We start from the raw sequence: 27,199 nt of genomic DNA, 5'->3' as shown, positions 1-27,199 counted from the left end.
CGTTAGATAGAGAGCGTCGATGCACAGCTCTTTTCAGGTCCCTCCAGAGATGTTCGATTGGGTTCAAGTCCAGGCTCTGGCTGGGCCACTCATGGACATTCACAGATTTGTCCCCTTGTCCTCACCTTCCACCACAGGAGATGCAACACAGGTTCCTTATATCTCCCCCCTCTATTCCATCCAAGGACCCCGGCAGTCTTTTCAGGTAAGGCAGAGGTACTGCACGTCCTCCAACCTCATCTACTGTATCCGTTGTTCCAGTCATGGACTCCTTTATATCGGCGAGACTAGGCGCAGGCTCGGCAATCATTTCACTGAACACCTCCGCTCAGTCTGCCTAAACCTACCTGATCTCACGGTTGCTCAACACTTTAACTCTCTCTCCCATTCCCACACTGACCTTTCTGCCCTGGGCCTCCTCCATTGTCAGAGTGAGGCCCAGTGCAAATTGGAGGAACAGCACCTCATATTTTGCTTGGGCAGCTTATAGAAACATAGAAACATAGAAATTAGGTGCAGGAGTAGGCCATTCGGCCCTTCGAGCCTGCACCGCCAAAGGGCCGAATGGCCTACTCCTGCACCTAATTTCTATGTTTCTATAAGCTGCCCAAGCAAAATATGAGGTGCTGTTCCTCCAATTTTGGAAGACTGGACTGGAACATAAGGACTGGAACAACCCCAGCATTATGAACATTGACTTATCTAACTTCAAGTAGCCTTTGCTTTCCCTCTCTCTCCATCTCCTCCCCCTTCCCAGTTCTCCGACCAGTCTTACTGTCTCCGACTACATTTTATCTGTTTACTTTGTTGTTACCTTCTCCCAACTAACAATGATCTCCATTCCCTTTGTCCTGTTTTCACACCTTACATTTCCTTATCTATAGACTGTACCGCCCACTCCCGATAGCAGTCTGAAGAAGGGTGTCGACCGGAAACGTCACCCATTCCTTCTCTCCAGAGATGCGGCCTGTTACTCCAGCATTTTTTGTCTATCCGACAGTTCTTTCCGACACCGATTCTTTTATGATTGTTCAAAAAATAACATTAATTAATGGGCAAATTCCTTAGTTCGGTACATCCCTTTGGTTAATCCAAATTCTTTCCATGACATTACATGAGATTATTCTAGTCGAGATAAATCTTAAGGTATGATTGGAATAACTTGACAGACTTGTGAGAAGAATAATGTACATGAGAATTTGTTTATTTGTTTATTTAAGTGGGTGATCTAAAGTTTCTGTAAACTTAAAATATTTCCGGAACCGTTAATACGGCAGAAATATCATGGAATGGTTACCACATACCTACTGCAAACTAGTTGACTAACTTTTTGTTCTCTCTTAACACCACCCCTATTCCACTCTGTTCAGTTATTATTAGCATTCAGGAGATGAGAAAGCTTTGGGCTCTGAAATAAAAATCTTTAAAAGCCTGCTATGGTGTGAGGAAGCTTTAAATATATTGTAAATATAGGTAGTTTAGGCCAGTTCATTGGCTATATTTATAAGGGAGTTCGATGTGGCCCTTGTGGCTAAAGGGATCAGGGGGTATGGAGAGAAGTAGGTACAGGATACTGAGTTGGATGATCAGCCATGATCATATTGAATGGCGGTGCAGGCTCGAAGGGCCGAATGGCCTACTCCTGCACCTATTTTCTATGTTTCTATTTTCTATGTAAGTCCCTTGCCCATTCGTCATAAGCGCACACTATGAAAATGATTCCACAATGATTCGGTATGAATCTCCTTGTTGCTTTTGATAAATGGGTTGATAAAATAAGCATCCCTTGCAACAATGTGTACCAGTTATATTAAATACAACATTGTCAGAACTACAATGTTATGTAAAATAAGGACTCACCGATTTGGGGACAACATATTAGCAAAGACAGAAGATTAGTTAATGATCAGAAAAAGTAAAGAGAAGTAAATGGATGGGTATGAGGGAGGGAGGAGGCAGAAAGAAGACAAGGCTAGTAAAAATGAACTAATCACAGATTCTCTGGAAAATGTAAATATGGAATTCAGGAAAATAAAGAGTAAACATTTTTGTGTATAATCATATTACTGTGTATTATCCTTTGTAAATGGCTTAAGTACAGTGTACAAAAACTGCAGCTGTTAAGTCTATGGACAACTCAAGTGACCTGTACAACATTTTAACATTGCAAACATACAGCTGTATTAACATCATTCTTCTAAGACACAGGTCATAGTTTTTTTTACTAACTGCCATTCACAAATGTTAAACCTGCACTTAATTCCAACATGTTATTAAAATTGTTTTTAATTCATAGTTAGAGAGGTAAATTCATCTATGACAAATTCTCATGGCCATATCACTGTTTTACACTTTATTTGTAATAAATTAGTTTTAAATATAAAATTAAGCACTGATAGCTCTGAATTAAGAGAAATAGATTTCTGAAGAAACACAATTGTGTCTGGACTTTATTTTAACTGAATGAAGGAATGCATTATAAATAAATGCATTATTTTATTCAGGAAATTCTTTAATTAGCCACAATTGCCTCAACCACAAATTTGTTATTCAGAATGGATATCTATAAATTGAACATTTGTCACTTACATATTTCTTGCATTTCACAGAAATGGCTTTAATCTTCATCCCTTTGCCAAAATCAAATTTGCAACTTAATTATCCCTAACAATTTATAATATTGATTTTACCCTTGCACAATGCATTGTCCAACATGGGAGGAGCATGTTATTTCAAAATAAAATCCTGCCAGATCCACTATCCCACCATACAATTAAACCCTTGAGTACTGATTGTCTTACTAAATTGCAAAGTTAGGACCAGATTTGAACATAACCCACCTTAAATAGTGTGCAATTGTGATAAATGCACATTTTTTAAGTAACAGCCTTTAGTGTTAATAATATCTGTTAAGTATCTTACTTTACTGTTTTTTGACACATTTTATACCAATGGTCAAGCAGGTATGTAACAATCAAGGGATATTTATATCTAAGAACTTGCACATCACATTGTCAAGGAATTAATTTGTCAAGTCATTTTCTTTTGCTGTATATTGCTCTTGGTAGTGGTCAAGATATCTTAGGAAATTTATAAAATGTCTGGTGAAGGTTATAAAACTTGAGGAAAAAAAAACTTCCCTTAGTTTATTCATTTCCCCTGCTAAGAGGTATGTGACCAGTTCTTAATCTCCTGTTACTAAAGCTCTATAATGGTATGCAGGATAAAGAATAACAGTTCGGAGACTTACACTACCCTTGCTCATGACTTTAGACAATAGAGAATAGGTGCAGGAGTAGACCATTTGGCCCTTCGAGCCAGCACTGTCATTCAATGTGATCATGGTTGATCATTCCCAATCAGTACCCCGTTCCTGCCTTCTCCCCATATCCCCTGACTCTGCTATTTTTAAGACCCCTATCTAGCTGTCTCTTGAAAGCATCCAGAGAACCTGCCTCCACCGCCCTCTGAGGCAGAGAATTCCACAGACTTTGTACCTAATGTAACTAGGCAATTTGCAAAAAAACATGCAGAGACCTGGCTGCTGAGGAACACACTGCAACATCTTTTTGGAACTGCCAACTACCTGTAAGTATGATCTGGCATTTATAAATGAAAACATGCTAAGGAAGGAAATGCTGATTCTGCAGTTATGCAATTACATCATTTACCCCAATTATTCAATAAAAACAAGAGAGAACAAAAAAACTGTCAAATTTCAGATATCCCTACAACCTCACCAAGTTATAGGAGAAACAATCACACATGGGGAGCATGTGGAGAATGCAAAAGAGATTTTGATTACCAACAAGAGGACATTTTCTTTCTAATTTCTCTCTTGATTTAGCAATACAATGTGTTTAGGGTAATAATTTTCAAGTTGCTTCATTTAATTGCAGTTAGATGAAGTAGTAAGGATTTTGCATATGATATAAATTATGATAGATATTAGTTGGCCTTAAACTAATTAATTAGGTTTGAGAGCATTACGCTGTAACATTTTTCTATAACCCTTGCAATTGTGCTTTTTAAAATCATGTTCACAAGTTATTCTAAATGGCATCATTCCCTTGTATTTTAGTAATGATACAAGTTGTTGCACAAAATAAATGATGATATCTGCCAGGCTGTATTCAGAAATAGTCTCAACCTCAGTGCAATTAGAACAAAGTCACTTCCTCAGCCAGAGCCAACTGTTGACCAAACAGGCAGCAAAGATGATGGAATAGAGAACAAATTCTTTTCGTGCATGGTCCCGACTCTCCTGTTCTAATAACTGTAGGCGGCGATTCAACTTGTTCAACTACAAAATAAAAAGTTTGGACTATTCACTGATAGAACTGTACACTAATACAAAATTACAGCAGTATTAAAATAACTTCTTTCTTGTTATTTTAAATCAGATGAAAGATATAACTTCATGAAATGAATTATCAAGGAGCAATTTGCTTTGAAATTGTAACAGGCAGGATAGTGTACAATAATATCTTCAGTTATGCAACATAAAATGTTCCAAATAGTGAGCTGCTGGTCAGGTAAGAGGCTAAATTATGCTCAACATGATCTATTGCCTATGCGAGGTTTGAGACCACACCAACATTTTGACCACCAGCTCTGGAAACAAGCTCAAGGCTTCAGTGCTGCAGCCGTTCTGTGACCAGTGAGTGACTAAGCCTCAAGGCATCACATCCGGAGGCTCACCAAGCTGTTCAGTTTTTTATCATATTTCGATGTTTCTGATAATCAGAAACATTTTAAAAGTTGAAATTTATTTAAGTAAATTATTAGGAATTGAATGCAATTAATACATTTATTATATAATTAAAACATATAAACCAAGGACTCAGTGATGATTCCTCTTGTAAATCCTCTTGTAAATGCTCCTTATTGAAATTCTTACCTGTCGTCGGAGTGTTACAATTTCCATTACACTGAAATTTTCAAGCACACCCTCGGGTATAGTGTAATCAGGGGCCACACTGGAAAATAAAAAATACAAATTCAAGCAAGTCATTTTAATCCTTCCCCTTGTCCCACTGATAACAGTATCAATATTTTAATCACACTGAACAGAATTCTTCAGATTTCAGTCCTGGAGGATAATAGCAGCATGATAATTACAAATAAGCCATTCGCTACATCTTGTATTATTTAATCACACTTAAATAAAACATACACTTATTTAGAAAAGAGATGTCATGTAATGGTTAAATCACCAAACTAAAAACACAGAGGCCTGGACTATCACTCCAGCAGCAAGTTCAAAATTCCCTCCCATAGCAGCTGAGGAGTGTACATTTCATTTCATTTTGTAAATTACATTACTAAACTACCTGATTGTTATAATTCTGTTTTTTATTTCAGATTTACAGTGTTATCATTAATCTCACTGTTACCATACATGACAGTTATGTGGAGACACAGTTCAATTTTCACAATTAGGACACCCTTCACTGTGGTTTGTGGAACTGCAATCATGCTAAATGAGATTTGTTCATAAGAAATGTTCCAGTTCTTAATTGTACAATGATGAGACACTGTAGAACATAAGCAACATTAGAAAGGCACACCACCATAGTCGGCAACCATATGGGCTTGCATACACCTCACTTTAATATCATTATCAAGCCAGCCCATCAAGCCTAGTTCACTGAAGTGAATTAAAGAACATGCTGGATGCAGCAGGGGGAGGATCTAACAATTAGATGCCAACCTGATGCTGAAACACAGGAATATTTGTGTTCTAAATAGAAAAAGGAGTGCGACCCTGACTGCTTGAAAATAATAAATCATATCCAAATTTTGTAGTCTTGCCGCATCTATTCATGAATGGTGAAAAGATTCTATCCTCAAAGACAAGGATAAAGCATCCCCAACCAGATTCAGCATGAAGTGCTTAATGATTGGTCCATCTCAGGTGATGGTCAATTTGGAAAGCAAAGATAATCCCTGTTTATGCGGGGATAATCGCCGTATAATGCCTACTGCAAAATGTTTCCGTAAGGGCCTATAAGATCAAAAAAAGTGCTATGCATCAAGCAAACAACATGAGGAAATGATGAATACTCTTGCAAGTTATTACCAAGACAGAAGATCAAAACAAAGTCACAGTGAAAGCTGAAATACAGGATAGGCAAAAATGGGAAGATAATACTGGCTGACTACCGTCACTCGGTGTGGATGCAATGCAACCTAGATTGCTGAAGGGAATAAGGATGAAAATTATGGAGAATAATTCTAAGAGTTTTCCTCAAATACTGTGTTGGGGCCAAGATAGGAAAATTAGAAATGTTACTCTTGTTCAAGAAAGAATGAAAGCAAAAATCATGCACTGACAAGCTATCAGTTTAACCTTAATGGTCTGGAAGTGTCTTTATGCAGTAATATGGTGCAAAATTAACGTGATATTAAGATAAAGACAGCCATTAAAGATTCAATAAAGATCAACGATGTTAGGCTAAAGCTCGAGTTATTCAGAGAGGGTTGACTAAGGCAAAACATTTTTTTTGGAAACATGGATTTTCAAAGTTCTACATAGCTGATTACCAACAAAATAAAAAGGCAATGGAATACAAAGGACAAAGTATGGATATGAAATTAGCTTAAGGGAGTAATTAATATTACGGTGAAAACATATTTTAATCTGGAGAAAAATATACAATGGCAATTCCTGAGGAGCCAGTGCTGGGACCAATACTTTTCTTGACATATATCAATAGCTTGGAGTTGAGTGTTCACCATACAAACTCAAAATCTGTAGATAAGAAAAAGAATGGAAGAGAGTGAGAAGGATAGTGGTAGATATCAAGAATTGTACCAGGCACACATCAGATGAAATCTAATGGTGAGAAGCAGTGATGGAACTGGGGGGGTACGCAGGGGGACGGCATTCCCCTACTTTTCAGTGTCCAGTTTCCATCCTGGGCGTGAAATCGCAGCTTTATCCTGCGCAACTTAATCCAGGGGCGAGTGAACAGACGGACGAAAGCAACGATCATAGAGCGGAATAGATAACATTTTGGGTCGAGACCCTTCTTCACACTGAGTCAGCGGAAAGAGGAACAAGAGATATAGACGGTACTAAGGACAAATGAATGGAAGATATGCCTATATTTCCAGTTTCCTTTTCCCTTGGCTGTCAGTGTGAAGAAGGGTGTCGAGATGAAATGTCACCTATTCCCACACACACACACACACAAGATTGGTGCAACCCTGGCCCGCGGCGGCTCCTGGTCCGATCCCTCCGCGGGTGCCGCCTGGCCCGCTCAGTTCCTCCAGCACTCTGTGTTTTTTGTTTGGCTCTGGAGTTGAAGGTGGACACGAGAGGGCTGGGGTGGCTCAGCGTGACGGGCGGCGGCTCTGGGGAGTGGGTGGCGTTTCGGCTCGAGACCCTTCTGCAAACAATCACAAGTACTCTCACCGACGAGAGTTCAGTTCAGTCTAAAGAGGGTCTTCTCTCCAGAGTTGCTGCCTGTCCCGCTGAGTTACTCCAGCTTTATGTCTAACTTCAATTTCAAGAGTTAAATAAAAAACACAGAGTGCTGGAGGAACTCAGCGGGCTAGGCGGCATCTGTGGAGGGAATGGATTAGGAGTTGTTTCAGGCCAGGGTTCTTCTTCAATAGGAAGGAACTGCAGATGAAAGATACTAAAGCAGCTATGACATACAATACACAATGAACAAGTTCTGCATTCTTGTACTCTTACTTGGGTATGACCGCACATAAAAAAAATTTCCGCCCACCCCTTCCTTCCAACCTCAGCCTCACGGACCTTAGGGTATCCCTAGTTCTTAAAACCCATTTCCATCACTGATGAGAAGTGTGAAATATATTTTGATAGGTTTATTGAGAAGACATAATATGAATGCAATATCAAAATGGGTTCCAAAAAGGAAGAATTGTGGATAATTAAGAACTAATCCTTGATGGCTAGGCAGAAGAGAAGGTGGTTAGAAAGATATTCAGGATCTTGAGCTTTAGAAAGTTAAAAGAAAAGGGGTTCGTCCCGAAAGGTTGCCTATTTCCTTCGCTCCATAGATGCTGCCTCACCCGCTGAGTTTCTCCAGCATTTTTGTCTACCCTCGATTTTCCAGCATCTGCAGTTCCTTCTTAAACAAAAAGAAAAGCAAATCTTTTTGGAATACAAATTCAGGAATATGGTGTCCATTTTAATGCATGACACTATAAAAGCCTTAGCAATAGTGCAGTAAAGATTTACCATAATGGTGCCATGGTTAAGGAACTTTAGTCTAATGAGTAGATCAGACAAGGTGAGGTTGATCTACCTAGAACCAGAAGAAGCTGAAACATGATATGCCAACAGTTTTAAAATTCATATAACATTCAACAATGTGAATAAAGAGGAACTATTTGCAGTCACAAAGACAAACAGCACACTGATGGCAGTCAGCACTGCTGCATCACAGCTTGAGCCACCTCAGTCCTGCTCTGAGGGACTGTCTGCCTAGTTTTTGTAAATTCTCCTTGGATGGTTCCATTTTAAACAATAGATTGTCCTTAGTGCAGGACAAATGATTCAAACGAGCATTGATTGTCATTTGGAAGAAAATAAGTTGCAGGGAAACAAGATAAATAAAAGGCAGAATGGGACCAATGGTACTACTCTACTGGGAGCTAGCATGGACCCAATGGACAATATACTTCCCTTCTGTGTCACAACAAGTAAGTTTACAGAAGTCCGATTTAAGGCAATTGGTTGACATCCCAATGGGCCTGTCCCACTTAGGTGATTTGTCAGGCAACTACAGGCGACTAGTTTGTCGCCACATGTTCGCCGGTGGTCTCCTCAGTCGCGCAAAAAGTCGTAGCGTTTTTCTGATCGCCGCTAAATATTCAAAATGTTGAAAAATATTCGGCGACAGTGGGTTTGACGTAGGTTGTCGCCGGTTTTTCGGTGACCTGCTACAACTCTGACCGTCGCCGGCAGTTGCCTAAAAAATCGCCAAGTTGGACAGGCCCATTAAGGTAAAAAGAGGAAAATATTTTTCATGAAGCAAGTGCTGGAAAGCAACAGGAAGCATTTCAATGTGATTTTAAAAGAAGAATTTGGTAATTACTTGAAGAAAAAAATGCAGGGCTACAGAGAGAGTCGGAATGGGACTAATTGAATTGCTTTCACAAAATGCCATTGCAGATTCAACGGGCCAGATTGCCTTTTCCTCCACTGTAACAGTTATAACATTACAACTACTTTCTCACAAAGTATGTGAGCATCAACTTGCCTGCCTCAGCTGCTTCCCCTTACCAGGCAAGCGGTTTGATCCGTCCCAGGCTTCCTTGGCCTCATTTTCAAATCCATATTTCTTTTGTTTCTCTCCTTTTATCCCATTCTCAATAAGCCCAATTGATCAATGACACTTATTTGCTAATAACTACAATTTCTTCTTAGCCCCATGTAATCTGGTACTAAACGCCCTCTTTCAAAATATCCATTAGCTGACTCAAATTTTTTTTGTCTTTCTCTGTTCCAAACCACTTCATCTCTAACCACTTTGCTCTCCACGGTGTCTGAAAATTATCACCTCTGAAATGTTTCTTCATCCTTCCTGCAACTCCTCATTCAGCACAACATCGCTGACTTGGTCATTAACCAAATCATCATCAACAATTGGAGCTGATCTTCTATCACCCATATGCACTTCACTCTTCAACTCAAGAATTCCAACCCTTAGCATTGTCTTTGCCATGTGCAGCAAATGCATTGACTCAGCACATGTAACTAACTAGACTCAACACCTTTATTGGCCATTTAGTCTTTGCCACCCAACTCAGGTTGCAAATTGGTTCATGCAGTCAGAACAACTGAATGTTTGTGGAAGTATTAGACACTCACAAATATTCAATAATACATATTTTGGTACACATAAAACTATTAAAATTAATCTACACATTACAAATCTGTAATACATATAAGTAATAAAATTACTTCCCTTTCGCCTAGTGATGGATGTGTCGCATTCATTCAAATTCATTTTCTACACTTAAGCCAGGTTAAACCAGATGCTGGCTCAGGAAGCAAAATCTAAACCTTGAGTGCTAGTATTCAGCAATGATCACACTGCTCCATTGGGCCATAAGGAGTTCACTAGAGAAGCATGGAGATAGCTGTAGTTGATATCTTCGGGTGGAAGAAGGCTGCACCCAGTCGAGAAAAAGTGAGTACCAAGAATAGATCAATGAGGAACAGATTAAGTTGTAATGTACGTGTGGGAAAAGCAAATCTGAAGAACTAAGAGCTTGGCCACAGTGGTAGGTTTGTAAAGATTTTGAAATTGATAAAGGATTCATCAGGTAAGAAACTTTGGCAAAATGTTCCAAATTCAAGAGCATGATGCCGCAAGGACCTGTACCTGAGTCGAGACCAAAGTCACAATGTAGCCAGCAAGAAACTAGAGGTTGGAGTTCAGAATAAAATTAAAATGGGTTGGAGGCAAAAGCAGTAAACCTGAGGAGGAAGCAAGCATGAAATAAAGCAGAAAACTGAAAGGGGAACAGATCTCTTTCCTTCATTTTGACTAATACGCAAAATATATATATAATGCCTAACCTTGATTTCATCATTTATTTCCCTCTAAAGCAAGTGGATACTTGCAATTTCACATGATTTTCAGTCATCCTTAATCCATTTTGGACAGTATACAAATGTCCCACAGAAATTTCACTGATTGAATTGAAGCAGCATCTGGTATAAGTGTTGGCATTGGTTTCTGAATGTCACATGTACCGAGATACAGTGAAAAACTGTTTCTAAATCTTAGACCAATCTGGCTGTAATATGTCCACATTATTCACCCAGACTGGTGTAAAATGCTAGAAATAAAACGTTTAGAACACAAGAATAAAATGATTAGCACATAAGTGATTTCATCAAGGAAGATAGTATGCCAAGCACCTTTGATTCCTTGTTTGATTAGTCACATCTGAGTGTAGGCTGCCAGAAAGGGGCTGATTATGGAACCGATTTCTGAAAGTGGAAAATATATAAATTGGCTACCCAGTAGTCACAGCAATTTAAATATTACAAGCCCACAGAATTGAATTGTTCCACTAATTTTTAATTCAACTTATTTTTAAAAGGATCTTCTACAGATGTCACAGATTATTCACCAGGCAGAAATTTGGGCAAATCAGTTTCTCTGATATCTGAGAATTTTATTTTGCATTCAAAGTCAGAGAAATCTGCAATTTGAAATATTTATTTTCTTCTAAAACAAGTAGACATTTACATTTTTACTTTCCTGTCCATCACTCTTTTTCACTCTCATGCCCATAGAAAATGTCCCCGATTTTTCCAGCAGACATGCGAGTTGGAAGTTGCACACACAAGCAAACACACACACACACCCACACACCCCAACGCAATGCATCATGATTTAACACAAGTATCTTATTCAAATTATTATTGCTATCACATTCTACAATTGCAAAAAAGAAATCAGCTGGAAATATGAAACATAGCGTTAATGAATGTTGGTACAAAGAGCAAGAGTGATACTCAGAACATAATAATTGGCATGATACTGAATCTGGTTCAAAGTATATTTTCATCTCATTCACTCTCTTTCTAGCATTATAGGCAAGTCAAACTGGATATAATTGAAAAACATAATAATGGTATGTTTTTTTCCATATATTTTCATTGGCGATATTACATTTACTTGCTTTTCTTTAGCACTTCTAAAGTAATCACTGAAAAAATGCAGAGGGTGCTTGGCTTTGGGTTTCCACCATTTTAGTTCAAAGCTGTCTGAATTAGTTTAGTTCAAAGCTGTTACAAATTTCAACAAGATATCAAAATAGCTGGAATTTCTATTTTTCCAAAATATTTTTCACAAAATACCTTAAAAATTAACAGTTCATCTCTAAACCCAGCTATAAAACTTGGGATGATAGTTACTGTCAGTTTATTACATGAACTTTGGAGACAAGTTAGTATAGATTTTTTATTTACGATATGCAAAGATTTAAACATTTCACGAGCCTCTCATACTAAATGTAATGAAAAGGCAATATTATTTGAATCCTCTCTGGTTTATGGACCATCCAGCTCATGATGTTAGTTCCCAGAAAATAGACAAAGAATGGCAAATTTTATATTATAATTTTTGCCACTTTCATTCATGCTTGATTTCACAATCTGATAGTATCATTAACCTGTACAATAAACCCTCATTATAACAGACCATTGGGGGGGGGAGTGTAATGGTGTCCGTAACTGCTGATTGTCCACAATAAACGAGGAAGGTTTTATCATTGCCTAAGTAGTAGAAACAAACAACTACAGTTGCTTGTGGACACGAAGTGCTGGAGTAACTCAGCAGGTCAGGCAACATCTTTCGAGAAAATAGATAGGTGATGTTTCAGGGCAAGACCTTTCTTCAGACCCTTGTCTGGAATTGGGCCTGGAATACAGGTGAGTTGATGACCCTGGCAGCCGGGGGAGTGGTGAGGATCGGCAGAGTCAATGGTCAACTGCTGGAATGCAGGTAAGGTCAGCAGCCGGCACTGTAAGTTGCCGAGGAGATGGCGTGAGTCAGAGGTGACATGGGCAGCGGTTGGTAAGTCAATCCGCTATAACCAAAATCCGTGATAAATAAAGAGGTCTGTTAAAACATGGGTTTGCTGTATATAGATCTTAAGAATGACTCATGTAGAAGTGATCTACAGGTAAAGAGAAGGATATGATGTTCATCTAGCTCTTGCAATCCCGAAAATTGGCATAAACATTCCTCAGGGATTATCATTTAGTTAAATATTCCTTCAAGTAGCTGAAATCCATCTCAGTAACTGAATATGGCAACATTTTTTGCAGTAGTTTGTACTTGATATCACTACAATCAAACCAATCCAAAATGTCTTACTTACAAATTCCTCTGTCTTTTAGCCACATTTGATAGACTGATTTCATTCTCACTTAATGTTCGTGATCTGCTGGAATTGTGAGAGGTGGTCACCTGCAAAAAAAGTTTGCAAGCATGTTTCTTACTGATGAGTTAATTTAAATGTAGAAGGCACCCAAATTATCAGTGACATAAATACAGGCCTTCCCAATGATGAACTTATGTTAACATTGAATATTTGAAATATCTGGATAAATACAGAATGGATTAATTTATTAATTTAGTAGTGTGCAATTTTGTATGTTAAACTACTTTAAAAGGAACACTGTGCAAAAAATGTCTGTATTAAATTGTATTTCAATGAACATCACATTCAGTTTTTTACTTTGTGGGTCAACAACCAACACAACTTTTTTCAGGCAGCAGACTGAACTAGTGAGAATTCAAGAATATTTCTCCCCTACCACCCACAGTGCGTAAAAGAATTGGCCTGTATCTGGGCATTGGGGTATGAAATAATGGCTGCAGCTGAGAATCAGGAAAGATGGCCCAGGATTGCAGTCATGAATCGGTCACTATGAGGAATTGTAGGTTTGAGAGGATTGAGTGGTCAGTGACTAAGTGCAGGTCAGAACCTGGACTTTGGAGGCTCAATAACAGCATCAGAGATAGTTAAAATAGGTTCATAAGTTCCAAGGATGGAAGATAGTGATTTCACGCCATGGAAAAAAGAGACAAAAAACTGTGTTATATAACTGAATTTCAAAACACATTATGTGGTGTAAAGGTAAAAAGTTAGTAAGTTTGTCTACTTAAATCTTTATATTATAAAAGGACATAATGTTATTCCTAATATACCTGCAGTGGACTTTCCGATCTATCCACATTCATAGCCTGGGAGGTTCCATACATTAAGTGAGGAGATATGCTATGTGGTGGAGGATCTGTATTCATAGGATTATTGTGGAACCAACCATACAAGTACGGCCTTGCTCCAATATCCTGCATTTCGGTTTCTAAAGAGAAAAGAGCATTTCTTTTAAACCAACCAACAAATATTGCAATTTAAATAATTTATTGTTGTTCCCTATTAGTATTCAGTTACAAAATTCAAATAATCATGTAGCTACTGCATATCTATTGCATATCAATTCCAAGTGTCAAAAATATGAAACAAGAAAACCAGTACTTCGTGCGTGATCTTTTTAAATCAGAGTAGAACATTTTCATGTCCTATCAATCTGCACAATTACCTTAAACAGCAATAAATATTTAAGGTCTCACCAGAATAAACTGTTCTATAAAATAGCATCTAATAATTTACGGCAAATTATACCATCAGATCTATCTATTTACAGAACTACTAAAATCTGAAATAGATCTTTGCATATTCTATAATCATTTATCTTCCGCAAAGTACAAATACTTGCAAACTGATAGAAGGAATTATGGCTCTTTATATTAATATCTTAAAAGAAATGCATTTGTACGGCACTTTTCAGCTTTGGATGCCATAGACCTTTACAGCCAATTAATTCTATTTTTGACTATAATCCGTCACCATGTTCCCACACATGCTAATGTAAATATGATTAAAATATTTGTTTTTAAATTCATCCAAGGATAAAAAATATAAATTGTGATGAACTCCCCTTCCTTTGAAGAAGGCAAAGAGGATCCTTAATGACCATCAGTACAGCAAACAGTCTCAATGAAAAAACTTGAAAGAAGACACCCTAAATCCATAATTTTGTCAGCAATGAGATATCCTCCATGAGATATCCTCAAAAGTATCACCTCAAGTCATTTGTTGCGCTACCGTGCTGTGGTCCATTTGCTTATTTTCCCTGGAGAACTGCTCTTGTCTACATAGGTTCCAATAACCTCATTGCTCATGGAAACTGTATGGGCTTAGGCTCTTCCAATACTACTACAGGGTTCCATCAGGCTTCTCATGATTTCTGTCTGCTAACCATGCCGTTAACCTAAAATATCTAACTGCCTTCTGGAGCAAGGTGTCCAGTTCTCCATCTTTCTTGGATCTTATTGTCAAAGCTTTGGACTCTAGCTCATCCATCCTGAGCCAAAGTTTAGTTTAGTTTAGTTTATTATTGTCATGTCTACAAAGATACAGTGAAAAACTTTTGCTTGCATGCTATCCAAGGAAAGACAATAGATGATTACAATCAAGTCGTCAATTGTGTATAGAAAAAGGATAATGGGTACGACATTTAGTCAAGATAAAGTCCCTGAACTGCAGATGCTTTCTAGAGCCATAACCAGATCACCAGCGCCATACATGATATAGCCACAACGCAGTACCTACTCTGAGATATATAATTATTTCTTGAATTAATAGTTAGGTTTACCAATGTTTTTAAAAATAAAGGAAATAAAATAAATAAAAATAAAGGAACAATAGAGCTCATAGCATGAATTCCATAAAGAAGAAATGACATAAATGATCAAGAAGGAAATGAAAAGTTATGCTAATGTTTTTTAGATGATGAGAGTTGGGAGGTAATTCATCTGGGGAACTTATGTGGATCAAATAAGCCTATTTTGTACTCTATGTCCTATTAGAATAAATTCATTTTTAATTTAATCCCCATCAATTTAGTTATTTAACTGACATTAAAACAAGATTGGACCAATACTTGAAAATGACTAAATATCCATTGATTTTTACATCCCTGGTTAATTCACATTGAAACAGTTTACCTCCCATTGATATTCTTTCAGGAATCTGCATATGTAATGTCGACATCTGAATATCTTCTGCTCTCTCTTCATCACCTGGCTCCTCAGTTACTTTCAGTCTATTAGGAATTCTCATTTTCTGACTGATAGCCTCCATGAAACTCAGATCACAAGATGCTGGACTGGAGTCTATCAAATCGGAAGATGCTGTTTGTTCTATCATGGCAGCTAAAGGACCAACAAAATAATATTGAAACAGGAGCAATATTTAAATAACTAATGATCATATTACTTGAATACAATTGGAAGAGTAAACCAGTGGCAAGCATACAACTATGGCCATCAAACAGGGAATAAATAATATCTGGAATAATATTTATCATTGATTCTTGCACATGGCCAAGCACTCAGTTGAAGCCAAGATTGTCGACAGTTACTTAAATTCCCAAAACCGTTTTTTCGGTGTCTTTTTCTTAAAACATCAAATCAGTGGAAAAGTTGCTGTTGTATTAATTTCCTGCCAATATATATTTTGAGAATGCTATAAATGATGTAGTTAATATTCTGTGTTGAAAGGAACTAGGAACTTAGACACTAGTGATGAAGCCGAATTTTAGTTAAAAATATAAGAAGATATTAAATTGGCTTCTGGGCTAGCTTACAGCTTATATTTAGTCTCAAATTAGGCTTGCCTCAGGTTGCGGTGTGTGAGATAATAAATCCTATAACATTGTCTCCCAAGTGACAAGCAGAAAGGAGAAGCTAGAGAGATCTCTTTGATGTAAGATGCCGTAAACCAAGTGTCCTATGTTTATGAGGGACCAAGTGACAGAGAGGAAGCAGCGAAAGAGCTAGGGTGATCTCTTTGAAGATAAAATGACCTAAACCAAATGGCCAATGTTTTTAGTATATCTTGTACCATGTGACAAAATGCCTTTGATGTGATGCCTTTTCCTGTACCTCTGACCATGACTAATGTCTGTGGAATGTGCTAAGGTGACAAACATACACTATATAATGCTATGTAATTCTGTTGTTCAGAGAAGGTGGCTGAGCACAGTTAAGTGTCTACATTGGTCACTTGACTGCAGTTCTCCCTCCCTTCCATCGGCCGATAATAAGTAAAGTTTTGACCTGGTCTACCAAACAGTTTGTGTGGTTCTTTATTAAGAAGCGAACCTGTTTAGTTGTTAAGAAAAGTAGCTTTTTCATTGGCGTAGTTATGCAGGCCTCGCTGGGACCACATCAACAGCTGACTGTGTAAGAGGTTGCAGAGGTTGCCGGGATTGGAAGGGAGATAACTGAGCTCTATCGGCCCCCTTGTAAGACCGACTCCCTAGAAACTCCCGGGAACGTCTGTGATCCTTCATCAGACATTGCATTGGTTCCCTGCCGAGGTTCTTAGAAGCAGACAAAGGTGAGACCAGTTGGCTTTATATGGGGTTTTTTTAAGTAGGGATTGTGTATGTATTTTTAAGACAGAATTGTGCATGTAGTTTTAAGAAGGGCTTGTGTATATTGTTAAGAAGGACGTGAGTGGTTTCTCTTTCTCTCTCTCTGTCTATCTCTCTTTGTTTTCTCTTTTTCTCTATCTCTACTAAGGGCTCATCGGCCTCGTTGAGACATCCGTGATTTGTCGGGTTGAATGGGGGTTGAGGTGTGCGTCTGGCTTATTGAGACATCCGAAGAGTTGTCTGATTGAGAAATAAGTGGCGTTGTATATTAAAGAGTTAAAACGTCTGCCAAGTTGAGAAACTGGAGTCTCGGTTACCGAGTCGGCCTCGTTGAGACACTTGGGTCGTATATTAAAGAGTTAAAAAGTCAGCCAAATTGAGAAACTGGGGTCTCGAGTAGCGAGTCGGCCTGGTTGATATATATTTGGAACGTTTCGGAATTAAGAAGTCTGCTTTCTCTTTCTTTCTCTCTCTCTCTCTCTCTCTCTCTTTCTCTCTATCTATCTATGGGGAATGCTCTGGATACCGTCCAACATATGTGTTATTTGAATCCTAAGTATAAGAAATTTAGAATGTTAAGTTACAAGTTGAGGGGATGAAGCCTGGCCAGTAGGGGGCACATGGAATGTAGAGACAATTATATGGGAAAGGAAGGCAGGAAAGGAATGGAAGAAAGGAATTAAAACATGGAAAGCAGAAGCAGAGAAAAGAAGCATGAGGAGAGTATAGAGTTCGAAGTTGGATGGATACTGCATGTAAGAAGGGGATAGAGTTAAGACACAAGGATAGCACTAGGAAAGGATGGAAATTATTGCAACTAGAATGCCAGTGGGCAGAGGAACAAGAGAATATAATTAAAAGACAGACGGGAGGTGGGAAACAGGTGATGGTTAGTAAAAATAAACCCAGTACTGGTAAATCCTCTGGAGGAGACTTCATGTCTGGCACGACGACCCTGTTTGGTAGTGAAGATGAGGAGTTAGATAATCCTGGGAGACGTCCACCTCCCTACGTCCTACCAGTAGCAATGGCATCTTTACCTTTGGCAGCTCCGTCAGTAATATCCATATACCTCGAAGTTCTGACCTTACAAAGCTCCCCAGGATTGGGAGCACGGGAATGCCTTTCTGTGCGTAATTTGTTTAAGGCATTGATGCTACCAGAACAGCTGGCCATTGTTAAATGTACTGCACACACTGGTGCTGGGGACCCTATAGCAAAAGGCAATGAGTTGCCGATAGTGTATCCAAACAGTGCAGCCTGTACATCCAAATGCGTAGTGACAGCAGCTAAACAGATGCTAGCAAATAGAACGGTCCCGCCAAACATGAGGGAGGTATGTACATTACAGAGGGACGCCTCTTATATATAAAAATAACTATGGAAACAAGAGGGCTGTGCCATTGATTCAGCACACCCCGCTTGGACAAGTTGGTGTATACGATACATTTTTACCCGTCTTACCCATGCTGGTAAGGAGGGAATGATAGGATAACAAAGGAAATGTGGTGGCAGGCCTCTGAATGTAAAATTTGCCAACGAAGTAATCCAGGCAAATCAATTAAGATACCCTCAGGGGTGACGCCAATGCCATCACGACCGTTTGAATGCATACAGATTCATTTTATTGAAATGCCAAGGGCCCAGTGTTATAAATATTGCTTAGTGATTTTAGATTTATTTAGCAGGTGGAGTGAAGCTCTACCAACCACTAATAATACTGCTGAAACTACAGTAACATTGTTGTTAATCCCAGGTTTGGCCTACCTACTGTCATAAGCTCAGACAATGGTCCTCATTTTATTGCCACTATTAATAAGGAAAAATGTGCACATTGTAATATCTGACAGCAATTCACTGTGTACACCACCCACAGGCATCTGGGATGGCGGAAAGAGTCAATGGGGATTGCAAAACAAAATTACCCCGGAGGTAAATCCTTTTTCTGACATGTTATAAAAAAAATTAGGGATGAAGGAAAATTTGATGGAAAAATGAGGATAGGGTAGGGAGACTGAAAAGTCACGGGGAGTCTGACTAATCATGATCTGGATCAATGTCCAATTAGGGTTAGGTAACCAGGATTTTGGTAAACAGAAGTCTTGTCAGAAAAAGGGAAAGTAAATTACAAAGAGACGTCTTTGAAGATGAAATATTATATACTGCTGGTAAAACAATGTTTTTTGTATATGGAATATGTAAGGGGGGGGGCGGAGCTATACTCGAATGATAAAATGTGTTGGTTGATTATAAATCTTTTGAACCAACTTTAAAAAAGACTCATCCCGATTAAAGTGTTAAATGAGATTGGAAATGTCAAAATTCCAGAGAAAAAGAAAATGTATTATTGATTACTGATTCTGAGTGAGTTCTTTTGGGAAAGATTGTTTTGATATGATAACAGAGGTTGTCTTTTAAAATGCAAATGAAGCAAGATTACTGTTTTCAAGCAAACAAAAAGATGTTGAAGCATGTGCTGTGTGAGGGAAATGAGGGTAGATGAAAAATTGTCTTATGACTTACAAAAGGGGGTTTGAGGGAACTCACAATGAGGGATGAAAGGTGAGAAGATAAAGTAGATTGGGGAAGAGAACATATTTGGAGAATTGAATATTTAGGTGGGGAGAGCCTCTTCGGATATAATCGGATTAAAGAATAAGTTCACAGGGAAGTGTTAAGAAGGAACTGGAGATACTGGAGGATCAAAGGTAGACAAAAGTGCTGGAGAAACTCAGCTGGTGAACAAGATTTACAACTTTTTATTGATACAGGAAAAGCTGCTGTGTCCACCCCCTGGAGAGTGGGGGGAAGCCACTTACAGGCCCTGGGCAATTAACTAATTATGTATGGACGGCAATTAACCCATGTCTTGCCAGATCTACATTCCCAGGTTGGAGGAGTTTTTGCTGGAAACCAGTGACCAAGGCCATAAAAGCTATATGATGATGGTGCTGGGACAAGAAGAAATTGAGACTGTATTGAAAAGAACAACCAAGTGTTGCTAACAACATGAACTGCTGTAAAGTTTGAAGATCATCGTCGCTGGATACATTTGATTGACTGTGAACAGTTTGTGGAAACAAGGACGATGGGCTATTGATGCTGCCTTTATTCTGGGGTGGCCCAGCTCACATGGACTGAACTTTCTTCAGAATGGCAAACTTGCGGACTAACCCACATTTAAAGGATGGTACACACCTCCTTTTAAACAAGATTGAAGTCAAACATGACAAGCGCAGCAAAGATACCCTGACTACAGATAGTAAGAGGTCTGCAAAGGCCAGTTAAATCTACCTGCTTTTGCCACAACCAAGGCACTGGTGTATTTTTAGGAAACAGTATATTTGTGACAGGGCATTGGTATGTTGCAAATGCAGTGCCACACAAGAGAAGCATGAACCAGTTACACCAGCACACGGGGAATTCCAAACGAAGCCGAATAAAGGCTGAGCAATTTTTATGATCCTTTTCCTGTCCTATGGTAGTATATTAGTGTCACGTCCGGGGGAGGTTGGTGGCCATTTAAAATGTTTGGAGGGACTTGTGGAACGATTGTCCACTATGAATTGATTGTGTTACTAGTGTACTATTAATTTGTCTGATGAGATGCTTATGGTCTTTCGTATGTACTCAGCAAGGACTGTAGTTGTTATCAAAATTTTGATAAAAGGATGGAATGATGAAGCAGAATTTGTTAAAAATATAAGAAGATATTAAATTGGCTTCTGGGCTAGCTTACAGCTTATATTTAGTCTCAAATTAGGCTTGCCTCAGGTTGCGGTGTGTGAGATAATAAATCCTATAACATTGTCTCCCAAGTGACAAGCAGAGAGGAGAAGCTAGAGAGATCTCTTTGATGTAAGATGCCGTAAACCAAGTGTCCTATGTTTATGAGGGACCAAGTGACAGAGAGGAAGCAGCGAAAGAGCTAGGGTGATCTCTTTGAAGATAAAATGACCTAAACCAAATGGCCAATGTTTTTAGTATATCTTGTACCATGTGACAAAATGCCTTTGATGTGATGCCTTTTCCTGTACCTCTGACCATGACTAATGTCTGTGGAATGTGCTAAGGTGACAAACATACACTATATAATGCTATGTAATTCTGTTGTTCAGAGAAGGTGGCTGAGCACAGTTAAGTGTCTACATTGGTCACTTGACTGGAGTTCTCCCTCCCTTCCATCGGCCGATAATAAGTAAAGTTTTGAACTGGTCTACCAAACAGTTTGTGTGGTGTCTGTTTATTAAGAAGCGAACCTGTTTAGTTGTTAAGAAAAGTAGCTTTTTCACTAGGAACTAGACACTTTGGAAGCAATCTTTGGGACTGTGCCTAGAATTACATACATTTTACATTGCAATTTTATTTAATTTTGTGTGGTACAGATAACGAGTTCAGAAATTCCAAAAAGTTTAGTTCTACATAGTTTCTTTGATAAATTTGTCTTGACTCAGAATTAATTCCAAAGTCACAGAAGGTCTCATTCTTTAATGTTTCTTTGATAGGATGCTTTCGTCTCTGAATTCAAACTATATTCTTTCTACATAATAATGTAAACCAATAATCTTTTAGGGACATACAGGTCTTTTCAACAATTTAATTCAATACTTCCTATATTAAAATTTTACTAAGTGTGATAACATGATGAGAAATGTTCTCACAATTATTGATGATTATCACCTGGGCATAACTAAGATGCATCAAACTCAACATCTACAGTAACTCAATCCTACAGTAAGATTGAGGTACTGGAAGAGAGAAGGTGGGTGATGGTGAAAAGGGAGGGAAACATGGAATGCAAAGGTCCCCGGGTGTTATACCTCTTGAGAACAGGTGTACCCACTTAGAAACTGTCGGGACAGAAGATGTTAACACACTGAGCGGCGGACTGGCTTGCGAAGCAAAAAGGGCTGTTGAGCCAAAACCAAAGAGACCGACGTCAGGCAACGCCATGGTAGTTGGAGACTCCATTGTGAGAGGTACGGACAGGGGTTTCAGCGGCAACAGACGGGATTCGAGGATGGTGTGCTGCCTCCCTGGTGCCAGGATCCAGGATGTCATGGACAGTGCAGAAAATCCTCAAGGGCGAAGGTGAACAGCCGGAAGTGGTAATGCATGTTGGCACAAACAATGTCGGAAAGACGGGGATGAATATTCTGAAGCGTGACTTTAGAGAGCTCGGAAAAATGCTGAAAAGCAGGACCTCCAGGGTGGTTATCTCCGGTTTGCTTCCAGTTCCTCGTGCTGGCGAGAGCAGGAACAGGGAGATACAGGACCTGAATGTGTGGCTGAGGAACTGGTGCAGGGGGCAGGGATTTGGATTCTTAAACCACTGGGATCTGTTTTGGAGTAAGGGGAACTGTACAAAAGGGACAGATTGCACCTTAACAGGCATTCTGGCAGGCAGGTTTGCCACTGCTACACGGGTGGTTTTAAACTGAATAAGGGGGGTGGGGTGTCAAATGGGATAGTCAAGGACGGAGTCAAAGGGAAAGATAGTAAAGCGATAGTTAATGACCCCAGAATTAACAGGAAAGAAAGCTCACAAAGGGACAGGAGAGTATGGCCAAGTGTAATAGGGATCGATGTGAAAGGTGAGATGCGTAAGGAATTAAAGGTATTGTATATGAATGCACGTAGTATAAGAAGTAAGGTGGATGAGCTTGAGGCTCAGTTAGAGGTTGGTAGATATGATATTGTCGGGATTACTGAGATGTGGCTGCAGGAGGATCGGGCCTGGGAACTTAGTATTTAGGGTTATACATCCTATAGAAAGGACTGGCAGGTGGGCAGAGGAGGGGGGGTAGCTCTGCTGGTGAGGAATGGAATTCAGTCCCTTGCGAGGAAAGACATAGGGACTGACGAGGTAGAGTCACTGTGGATTGAGTTGAGGAATTATAAAGGCAAGAAGACACTAATTGGTGTTATCTACAGACCCCCAAATAGTAGCCCGGATGTAGGGTGTAAGTTGCAGCAGGAGTTAAAACTGGCATGTAATGAAGGTAATGCCACTGTGGTGATGGGGGATTTCAATATGCAGGTAGACTGGGAAAATCAGGTTGGTTCAGGACCCCAAGAAAGAGTGTTTGTAGAGTGCCTCCGAGGTGGATTCTTACAGCAGCTTGTCCTGAACTGTATACAAAACTACATTTCACTGTACCTCAGTACATGTGACAAATAAAGCACCATGCCATACCAACATCCACCCTGTATATCCCTAGACATTTACATGTTTCAATAAGTGTACTGCTCACTTCATTGAGTACAGGCACAACCTGTTCAGCCTTTTTCATATATCAACTCTCTTATACCCAGGAATCAACCTGCTGAACTTTCTCTGCACAGCCTTCATTGCTGGTATATCATCCCTTACATATGAAGACAAAAACAATGCAGATGTGTTGCAGATGTATTTGAGATGTCTTCTCACCAGCACCCTGCAAAGCTGTAGTGAAATTTCCCTATTTTTTATTTCATAGAAACATAGAAAATAAGTGCAGGAATAGGTCATTCGGCCTTTCTAGTCAGCACCGCCATCCAATATGATCATGGCTGATCATCCAAAATCAGTATCCTGCTCCTGCTTTCTCCCCATATCCCTTGATTCCATTAGGCCCAAGAGCTATATCTAACACTCTCTTGAATACATCCAGTAAATTGGGCTTCACTGCCTTCCGTGGCAAAGAATTCCAGATTCACAACTGTCTGGGTGAAAAAGTTTTTCCTCATCTCAGTCTTAAATGGGCCTTATTCTTAAACTGTGACCCCTGGTTCTGGTCTCCCCAACATCAGGAACATTTTTCCTGCATCTAGCCTATCCAATCCCTTAAGAATTCTATATGTGTCCAAAAGATGCCCTCTCATCCTTCTAAATTCCAGTGAATATAAGCCCAGTCGATCCATTCTTTCATGATATGTCAGTCCCAATTAACCTGGTGAACCTAAGCTGCACTCCCTCAATAGCAAGAATGTCCTTCCTCAAATTAGGAGACATACCCTTTGCAATAAAAGCCAACATTCTAAAGAAATGTAAATACTTTTTAAATATATGTTGCACCTTTACCTTGAGCACCTAAACCCTTTGGTGTTATAGCATTTTGTAATCTAATTTAATGTGACTTTGCAATGTTCAAAACTAAACTGCCAACAAATGTTTTTTTTAAATATTGGTATTACTCCCAACATCTATTTGCTTGTAATGTAATGTAATTTTGGTATATCACACTTCTCAGCTCCATCTTCAATAATGTAGAGAAGCACAGCAGAAGCTCAGGGCAGATATACAGTCTAGAGCACTGCGCTTAAATGCGATCTCTCTGATGTAGTGCAATGTACGTTTAAAAAAAAAGGGAAACTGACGAGTGGAGTGGATCAATTTACACTGTATAAATTTTACTCTTATAGTGGCCTTATAGTGGCCTACACAAAAATGAAAAGATATGGAAGTACAAGACTCTCATCTTCTCCCTGAGCAGGCAATTCCATCAGTTAAATTCTCTATTAGGTATATTTTAAGTAGTCTTTTCTGGGAAGATAGATGGTTGACAATATCGAATCCATTCAGTTAATTGTGTATGAAGGAACTGCAGATGCTGGTTTACACCGAAGACAAAAATGCTGGACGAACTCAGTGAGACGGGCAGCATCTCTGAAGGGAAGGAATAGGTGACGTTTTGGGTCTGAAGAAGGGTCTCGACCCGAAACGTCACCCATTCCTTCTCTCCAGAGATGCTGCCTGCCCCGCTCAGTTACTCCAGCATTTTGTGTCCACCCCTTTAGGGGTGGGTTAGAGAAACAACTCGGGCCCCTGCAAACGCGTGGTTGCAAAGGCTGTCAATAAGTTCCATGTGTCCGGGGTGCTGATGGCGAAGTGCGAACTCTCTCAGGTCGAGCACCTGTTGCCGGTGCCGCTGGCGGTTCCTGTTGCCTGATCTGGTCCCCGCGGCCGTGGGCTGAAGCGATCGCGTCAGATAACACGGCCCAACAGCTCGTCCTCCAGGCCAACTATACGTTGTGTGTGTGTGTGTCTGTGAACGTGCAGCTGAACTTGACTTACACAGTAAGAGAGCGCCGGGAACGTTTGCTGCCATCGCCGGCCACACATTACTCACCTGTGCAACGTCTGAGTGCCTCACAAACATCGCTTCGTCAACGCCGTTCGTGTAGGTTGGCGTCACGTGCCAGGCGCTCCCACGCCCCCATCCCCCTCCGCCCAGCTCACAAACGCCCATCCGATTGGGCGCCGGGTGCTCACGTGTGCCCCGCGAAGCCCCACCCCCTGGCTGGGCGGGAGGCGGGAACGGCGGCGCTGTGACAGTTGGTTGACGGCGCGAGGAGAGCGCGTGGAGCACCGAGGTTTAAAATCTCAACTAGTTTTCTGCAGATGGTAATTTTGACGAACGATCTGTTAATGAAGAAGTTTCCTTTAATGAAGAAGTTTCTTCAAGAACAAAGAAACAAGAGGGAACATGCCCACCAGCTCCACCATTCAATAACTTAAGGATCATAGCTGATTCAATCCTAACTTCAGCACCACTTCCACACTGACTCTCTCCGTAGGTAGTTCAAATGTTTGTCAAATTCTACCTTGAACACATGGAGATTCTGTCTCCATAGTGTTTTGGAATAAAGCATTCCAAATCTTCACAGTCCTGAGATGTCGTTCCCTTTGAACTCGTGGTAACTCGACGACGCCACTCATCTCCATGGGGGGGGGACACGTCCCCTCTATGCTTTGAGAGGTGGGGGACGATCTCCCCCATGTTTTGTAATCCGGATTTTGAAATTCGGTGAAAAAAAGTCTTAAAAATCTCCGCTTTCCTCGAGGGCGCCGATTGGACGAGAGATACGTTGGTCAGCAGCAAAGATGCTTCTAGTGTCTCTGGGGAAGAGTATGCTGCTTCTTTGCAGCCGGCAATAAGACTCAAGCAGCATCCAAGGTCCCCACCAGGGCGCTGGAGTATGGGGTGCCGCTATATACCGTCCCTTTAAATACTGCAAATCCTGAGCAATCTGGGATAGAAAATATTCCCAATGGAGAGAGAAACAGTTACCATTGCATGCGTTAATCTTTCCTTTGACCAACAATAGATTCACACAAGTTGCTTTGCTATCCAACCGTGTCCACTATTCGATAACATGAATGATCTTTTACATCTGATGAATGATCTTTTACATCACTGCCACGTTTCTCACATTAACCCATATAATTTTGTGATTCCTTTGTCACGAATGAACCTGGCAAACCTCCATGATCTCTGGACAGAGAATTTGAGAAGTATATATTCTTGGTGAGGAATGTCTTTCTCATCTCAGTACGGAATGCCTTGCCGTTTATTTTGAGGTCAAGACTGGTTGCAGACAGCATGGCCAAAGGAAACATCATTCTTTCAATTATGCTATCAAATTCTATGTGAATTTTAATATTTCAATTAGATCACATTTTACTCTTCTGAAAACTATAACAACCAGTCTGCTTCATCACTCCTCGCGGGACAGAACCATTAACTGAGGAATTAATCTTGTGAACTTTTTTAGTTTAGAAATACAGCGTGGAAACAGGCCCTTCAGCGCACTGAGTCCATGCGATCAGCAATCACCCATACACGAATGCTGTCCTACACACTGGACAATTTACAGAAGTCAATTAATCTACAAAGCTGCATATTTTGGAATGTGGGAGGAAACAGGAGCACCAGGAGAAAACCCACAAAGTCACAGGGCGAATGTACAAATTCCATACAGACAGCACCTGTAGTCAGGATCGAACCCTGTTGGCGATCCTGTCTGTGGCGACATGTTGCAAGCAGCAGAGCAGAAACTCATAAAATATAGTAGTTCTCAGCTTCCCTGTATAAAAGAAACAACACAAATCAGTGCTGTAACTAATAATGCATTTAAACGCATTAGCGCATTTGCGATCTACCGATAGCAACGCAGCTGCCGATTGTCAAAGGGAATTCCTGAACGCAGAGGAATCACAGACCTCGCGGAGGGTCGCAAGAACAGAGTACAGTACCTGGAAACACAGGGGAGGCTTCTATTGTATCACCGACCGGCAGGACTACAAGTCAGACTGAAGCGCAGGGGCCAACGACCATCCTACTCGCTAATGTTCAGTCACTGGAAAATAAAGCGGAGGACTTAAGGTCAAGGCTGCTTTACCAAAGGGAGCTGAGGGAATGC

At 39.9% G+C, this 27,199-nt stretch overlaps 1 protein-coding gene across 2 annotated transcripts; it reads right to left on the bottom strand.

Annotated features, from left to right (window-relative positions):
- Positions 1-1,188: 1,188 nt before the first annotated feature.
- On the bottom strand, positions 1,189-25,205 carry LOC116979040 (mitochondrial fission factor-like). Of its 2 annotated transcripts, XM_033030440.1 has the most exons (7): positions 25,126-25,205; positions 15,582-15,788; positions 13,719-13,876; positions 12,886-12,974; positions 10,913-10,984; positions 4,901-4,979; positions 1,189-4,303 (listed from the first exon to the last, which is right to left on the bottom strand). In XM_033030440.1, exons 2-7 carry the CDS (start codon positions 15,781-15,783, stop codon positions 4,172-4,174), a joined length of 732 nt encoding a protein of 243 aa, XP_032886331.1. In that variant the 5' UTR covers positions 15,784-15,788; positions 25,126-25,205; the 3' UTR covers positions 1,189-4,171. The 2 variants fall into 2 exon arrangements, with proteins under 2 accessions (XP_032886331.1, XP_032886332.1); XM_033030441.1 differs by lacking the exon at positions 10,913-10,984.
- Between the last annotated feature and the right edge of the window lie 1,994 nt (positions 25,206-27,199).

Source organism: Amblyraja radiata, chromosome 12, assembly GCF_010909765.2.
Source record: "Amblyraja radiata isolate CabotCenter1 chromosome 12, sAmbRad1.1.pri, whole genome shotgun sequence".
NCBI classification, from domain to species: domain Eukaryota; kingdom Metazoa; phylum Chordata; class Chondrichthyes; order Rajiformes; family Rajidae; genus Amblyraja; species Amblyraja radiata.
The sequence above is the reverse complement of the archived record's forward strand: the minus strand, read 5'-3'. Positions and strand labels throughout refer to the sequence as shown.